Raw genomic sequence first — 6,637 nt, 5'->3', positions numbered from 1 at the left:
ATTTGGGGTTTCCCATGGGATGACAAGCTGTCCAGCCTCACCATGCATTCCTTTTCATTTTCAGTGGAATACACTGAATACCTGGGTGAGTCTTCTTCCCCAACCAGGGAAACATGGGGTTTCCCATGGGATGACAAGCTGTCCCACCTCACCATGCATTGTCTTTTCATTCTTCTTGGCAGAGTACTGGAATTCACTGTTGAGTAAGTAGCAGCCACAGAACGGAGGGAATTTGGGGTCTTCCCAAGGGACTGCGTATGGGATGAAAAATTCTCTCTGATCATGAACTGCTTTTCTCTTTCTTTTCCAGAGCATAGCTTAAAAATGATGGGTGAGTCTCCCCTCCCAAATTAAAAATGGTGGGGGTATTCCCGTGGGAGCTGTGGGATGAGATGTTCCTCGCATCATGCACTGTTTCTTCTTTCCTTTTGCAGGTTTTAGTGCTGCTGATTTCAGTAAGTCTCCCTCCCTGCACTGAAGGAATTTGGGGTCTTCCCGTGGGATCAGCCATGGGATGATCATCTGACCCTTCTCATTGTGCATTTCTGATTTCTTTCTTTTGAAGAGGAACAAGCTGCAAAACTGGGTGAGTCTTCCCTCCCAAATTAACAAAAAAAAGGGATCTTCCCATCAGAGCTGTGGGATGCGATGTTCCTCTCATCATGCATTCCTTTTCCCATTCTTTTCCAGAGGAACAAACTAAAGAATCGGGTGAGTCTTCCTACTTGAACCAAAGGAGTTTGGGCTTTCCCATGGGATGGCAAGCTGTCCCACCTCACCATGCATTGCCTTTTCTGTCTTTTTTGCAGAGAATAAGAATTCACAGTTGAGTAAGTAGCAGGCACAGAACGGAGGGAATTTGGGGTCTTCCCAAGGGACTGCGTATGGGATGAAAAATCCCCTCTGGCCTTGCACTACTTTTCTCTTTCTTTTCCAGAGGTTCAGTTAAAATATATGGGTGAGTCTCCCCTCCCAAATTAAAAATGCTGGTGTTTTCCTGGGGGAGCTGTGGGATGAGGTGTTCCACTCATCATGCACTGTTTCTTCTTTCCCTTTGCAGGTTTTAGTGCTGCTGATCTCAGTAAGTCTTCCTCCCTACACTGAAGGAATTTGGGGTCTTCCCATGGGATCAGCCATGGGATGATCATCTGACCCTTCTCATCATGTATTTCTGCTTTGTTTCTTTTGTAGAGAAACAAATTCGAAAACTGGGTGAGCCCTCCCTCTCATATTAAATAAAAAATAAGAGGGGTTCTACCTGTGTGAGCTGTGGGATGAGATGTTCCTCTCATCACACATTGCTTTTCTCTTTCTTGTCCAGATGAACACTGTGAACAGATGAGTGAGTCTCACTTTCAAAACTAAAAACACTGGGATTCTGCCCGTGGGAGCTGTGGGACGAGATGTTCCTCTCATCATGCACTGCCTCTGCTTTTCCTTTGCAGAGATAAAGGATGCGACGTTGGGTGAGTCTCCCTCCCTAAATCAAAGATGGTAGGGGTCTTCCCGTGGGATCAGCAATGGGATGATCAACTGACCCTTCTCATCACGCATTTCTGATTTGTTTCTTTTCAGAGAAACAAGTAGCAAAGCTGGGTGAGTCCTCCCTCCCTAAGGAGAAAAAACAGGGGGTCTTCCTGTGTGAGCAGTGGGATGAGATGTTCCCCTCATCATACGTTGCTTTTTTCTTCCTTTTCCAGCGGAACAAAGAAAAGAATCGGGTGAGTTTTCCTTCTTGGAGCAAAGGAATACGGGGTTTCCCCTGGGATGACAAGCTGTCCCACCTCATCACACGTTGCTTTTCTCTTCCTTTTCCAGTGGTAGAAATGGAAGAATCGGGTGAGTCTTCCCCAAACCGAAGGAATGTGGGGTTTCCCATGGGATGACAAGTTGTCCCACCTCAGCATCCCTCGCTTTTGCTTTCTTTTCCAGACAAACAAACAGAAGAATCAGATTGAGAGATGAACTGTGCCACACAATAACCACAGGAGTTACGCTTACTGCAGGAGCTGATTGTACAGGATACCAACACCACCTTAAAGGAAGCCAGCAAGGAAATCCACAACGGGAACAAGAGGAGGCAGAGTTTGCACTGAGAACACCTGCATTGCACTGCTGGGACCCAAAGCTGCCTGAGGGAACACCAAACTGAGGATGCACCACCTCCAACTGCAATCCTGTTGGAAGAAACAAACCACAGAAGGGAAAAAGGGGTTGGAAGAAAGAGTTCTTGGAAAAGGGAGGGACATTTTGGGAATCAGTATGATCATCCGTCAGGCTTTGTGGAAATCTAATGAGCACATATCGCTTTTGTAAATACAAGCATGCATGCAGAAGCAAAGGTAGAAATCTGCTTTGGGTGTTAACCCCATTGTCTCATACGATACAATAAATAGCACCTGGTGATGGTAATGGATTATTGATTGTTATCAGTTATTGGGCATTTGGTTCCACGAAACAGGATAAGTCTTCATCCTGGCCCCAAAGGAACGTAGGCTCCACCTATGAGATAACAAGCTGACCCTGCTCACCATGCGCTGCTTTCCCAGCGGAACAAGGCTCCCTCCAGGCAGCTAAAAATGTGGAAAACAACTTAACAGGCAAAAAATACACACAAGCAATAAAATAAAAAACAATACTTAGAAAACATCCCTACAGTTAAAAAGAAGTAATGCTCATAATTGCTTAAAAAAAACACACCAACCTTCCTCAAGTTCAGGGCACTGGGGAAAGCCCTTTGTGTCCCACTGCCGTTCTGCGCACCCCCAGAAGCTGAGAGAACCCCCCAGCACTGCAGAGCTGACCCCGTGGGTCCCAGAGCGTGGAGGGGACGCGGCACAGACCCACAGACCGACCTGTGCTGAGCAGGGCACCCATTCTGCTGACAGGGAGCGGAGAGGCCCAGCCATTTGCTTCTGAGGGAGGACCATTTTTGGCGAAGCATCGTTTTTTATGGTGAGATCGCAACCGTTTTTGGAGAAAATCACGATATTTGGAGGGACAGAGCGCTCCTCAAGCCATGAGAGCTCTACTTTTTAAGGGGGAGGGCTCTAAAGCACTCGGAGGTGCAGGGACCGCCCCTGTGGGAGGATCGGAACATGGCGCCGTCGCTGAGGGAAGCGCAAAATGGCCGCGCTGGGCGGGAACAGGAACTGTGGCCCCGCCCCTCCCGCCCAGCCCCGCCCATCCCGACCGTTGCTCGCCGCCGGTGAGCGTCACGTGACCTCCCTCCTATCGGCGGGCCGGGAGGCAGCGCGCTGATTGGTGGTCAGGGTAAGGTGGGCGGGACTGAGAGAGGAACAGTGTGCGGCGATTGGAGGAGCGGCGGCCAATGGGCGCGCGGCGCTGAGGAGTTTGAAGGTGGGCGCGCAATGGCGGCGGTGGCTTCTGGTGGCAGCGCGGGTTCCGCGCCGGGGATGGCGGTGGTTGCGCCGCTCCCCGTCCCCGCTCCCACCTCGCGGCTCCCGGTTCGTAGGGCTGCGGCCAAGCGGGCGGCTCCCGGCCCGCAGCCGGCGGCTCCCGAGCAGGTAGGGTCCGGTTCCCCCTCCCCGCGGCCTGGTCTCGCCCCTAGGCCCGGCGTTACCTCCGCTCTGCCCCCACAGAAACGGGCCCGCTCCGGCCCCACCTCGTCGCAGCCTCCGGGCCGAGCCCCGCTGCGGGCGCTGAGCGTGCCGGCTGCCCCGGGGCCAGGTAACGGGGCGGGGAGGGCGCCCGGTTGTCGTGTGAGCGCCGGGAATGCATCGCGGGTTCCTCCCCAGGGCCTCCACGTAAAGCCATGACGGTGAGCGCCGCGCCGAGGGCCGGGAAAGGGACCTGCGGGGCAGCCCCGGCCACCGCGGCGGCTTCGTGCGCCGGGGCGGCTCCGGTCGGCGGTGCCCATCGTCGTCGAGCGGCGTGGGACTTGAAGGGACAAGTGAGCGACCTCCGGGCGGCCCTAGGGAACCAAAAGGAGAAAGCGCAAAGGTTGGACGGGGAGAACCGGCAGCTCCGGGAGCAGCTCCGGGAGCTCCAGGAGACGCTACGGGAGCGGGAGAGGCGGGCAGAGGAGCTGGATGGGCGCGTGAGGTGGGTTCGGGCTGCGGGGTTGTGGTTGGGGTTGGGTTGGGGGTGGGATGTCGGCAGCACATCGTGATTCTGGGATGAACTTCCCGCAGCGCGCTGGGCACGGAGCTGGAGCAGCACCGCAAGGAATCAGAGCAGCGGGGCCGGGAGCTGCAGGAGCTGCGGGAGGCAGGCAAGGAGCTGACAGCACGGCTGGAGACCACCGAGGTGGGGAACCTCCGCCACCTCCCACCCCAATCCTTCCGTGCCGGGTCGAGCCCTTGGCTTGAGCCCCTCCTCGCCCCTTCCCCCAGGCCCAGCTCCACCAGGCGAAGGCCGCGCTGGCGCAGAGCGACTCGGAGGTGGCGGAGCTGCGGGTGCGGGCCGAGTCGCAGGCGCGGCGGCTGCGGGAGCAGGAGGCACAGTACGAAGCGGAGGTGGCCGAGCTGAAGGAGCAGACCCAGTCCCAGTCGCAGCGGCTGCGGGAGCAGGAGGAGCGGCAGCACGCGCTGGAGATGGAGCGCCGCCGCCTGCACAACCTGGTGCAGGAGCTCAAGGTGTCGGCGCGGGGAGGGGCGGGTTTTGTGCCTAAAAAAAAAAACCCAAATCCTGCAGGTTTGATGGCTCTTTTTCCTCGCCCAGGGGAACATCCGCGTGTTTTGCCGCGTGAGGCCGCTGCTGGCCGCCGAGGAGGAGAAGCAGAAGGGCATGGAGCACCTCCAATTCCCACCACACGACAACAAGACGCTGGTGCTGCTCCGGGAGGAGGAGGTGAGCTTCTTGGGGTGGGTTCCTCCGTTTTCAGACCCAGGGGTCCCCCTTCCCTGTCCCGATAACGACAGCATCCCCCCCATAGTCCCACATCGGCCGCGAGCGCAAGGACGACGTCAAATACGACTTCAGCTTCGACCGCGTCTTCCCGCCCGGCGCCTCGCAGGAGGAGGTCTTCGAGGAGATCTCGCTGCTGGTGCAGGTGACAACAGTGCCTCCAACCTCTCTTTTTTGCCTCCACCCCCCTGTTTTTGCCCCCCAAGCCCCCCTTTTTAGCCCCAAAACAACCCCGCTTCACTCCCTCTCTTCCCGCAGTCGGCTCTTGATGGTTACCACGTCTGCATCTTCGCCTACGGGCAGACGGGCAGCGGGAAAACCTACACCATGGAGGGGCCGGACGCGCTGGACCCCGAGAGGCGGGGCATGATCCCGCGGGCGGTGCGGCAGGTCTTCCAGGGAGCGCAGGAGCTGGCGGAGAAAGGCTGGCAGGTGAGTCACCACGCAGCTTCACCCCCTTGGGGTGGTTATTTGGGGGGTTACTGGGGGGTTCGGAGCCTTTGGAGCCCTCCCGCAGTATCGTTTCAGCGCCAGTTTCCTGGAGATCTACAACGAGTCGCTGCGGGATCTGCTCGGGGCTCGGCCGGAGCGCGGCGAGCTGGAGATCCGCCGGGTCAGCTCCACCAGCGAGGAGCTGCACGTCCCCAACCTCCGCTGCGTCCCCGTGGCTTCTGAGGACGAGGTGAAGCCTGGTTGTTTTTTTTTTTTCCCAATTTATTTTCACCAAATCTCAGCGTTTTCACCTCAAAACGAGCCAAGGCCACGCTGATGTCACAGGGTCCCTGATTTCTCCCCTCCCAGGTGCTGCAGTTGCTGCAGACAGCGGCCGCCAACCGCTCGGTGGCACGCACGGCGCTCAACGACCACTCCTCCCGCAGCCACAGCATCTTCCAGCTCCGCATCGACGGCACCAACGCTGCCCGTGAGCTGCGCTGCAGCTGTGAGTGGGGACGGGGCTCCCCTCCCCACCTCCGTGGGGCTTTCCCCTTCCCCCCTCTACTCCTTGGGGCTCTCCCGCCCTTCCTTGGGGAGAAGACTCTTCCCATGGTTTTTCAGGTTCCTCCAACCCCATCCTCCTTCTTTTAGAGCCCCCTCCCATCACTTCTAGGGCTCCTCCAACCCCTCGTGGTCCCCACACCCCCATTTTGTGTTTCCTGGGGGCTCCTCGCACCCCATTCCTCTCCTTCTCAGGTTCCCTTCTTCCTTTTGGGGTCACTCTGACCCCATTCTCCTTCCTTGGGACTCTTCCATCCCCATTCTTGCTCTTCCTGCCCCTTTTTGGGGCTCCTCCACCCCATTTTGTTTCAGAGCTCCCCTGGGGGGTTCCCTTGCCCCCATTCTTCCTTTCTGGGATTTCTTTGACCCCAGCGGGGTTCCTGTGCTGGGGGTCCCCATGTGTGAGGGTTCCCTCTGCCCCCATTTCCTGGCAGCCGTGCTGAGCCTGGTGGACCTGGCGGGCAGCGAGCGCCTGGACAAGTCACAGTCACAGGGCAAGCGGCTCCGCGAGACGCAGGCCATCAACACCAGCCTGTCCTCACTGGGCCTGGTCATCATGGCCCTGGCCAAGAAGGTACGGGGTCCCAGCCCCCCCCCCAGTGCCCCCCAGTTCACTCCATTCCATCCCAGTGCCCCCCCAACACCTGTTTGTGTCCCCCCAGGAGCCCCACGTCCCTTATCGCAACAGCAAGCTGACCTACCTGCTGCAGAACTCGCTGGGGGGCAGCGCCAAGATGTGAGTGGGGGGGGCCCGGATCCACACCCCCAGATC

General features: G+C 57.6%; 1 protein-coding gene across 1 annotated transcript; it reads left to right on the top strand.

Moving 5' to 3' along the window:
• LOC110406672 (carboxy-terminal kinesin 2-like) lies at nt 3,274-6,612 on the top strand. The gene is made up of 12 exons (XM_021413470.1): nt 3,274-3,527; nt 3,603-3,690; nt 3,759-4,065; nt 4,155-4,269; nt 4,356-4,598; nt 4,684-4,812; nt 4,898-5,014; nt 5,128-5,301; nt 5,387-5,551; nt 5,671-5,809; nt 6,300-6,439; nt 6,528-6,612. The coding sequence occupies exons 1-12, from the start codon at nt 3,372-3,374 to the stop codon at nt 6,603-6,605; spliced, it is 1,851 nt and encodes a 616-aa protein (XP_021269145.1). The 5' UTR covers nt 3,274-3,371; the 3' UTR covers nt 6,606-6,612.

The sequence above is a fragment of the Numida meleagris genome, chromosome 15 (genome assembly GCF_002078875.1).
Source record: "Numida meleagris isolate 19003 breed g44 Domestic line chromosome 15, NumMel1.0, whole genome shotgun sequence".
Taxonomy (NCBI): domain Eukaryota; kingdom Metazoa; phylum Chordata; class Aves; order Galliformes; family Numididae; genus Numida; species Numida meleagris.
Note: the sequence above shows the minus strand (reverse complement) of the source record. Positions and strands in the feature narration are given on the sequence as shown.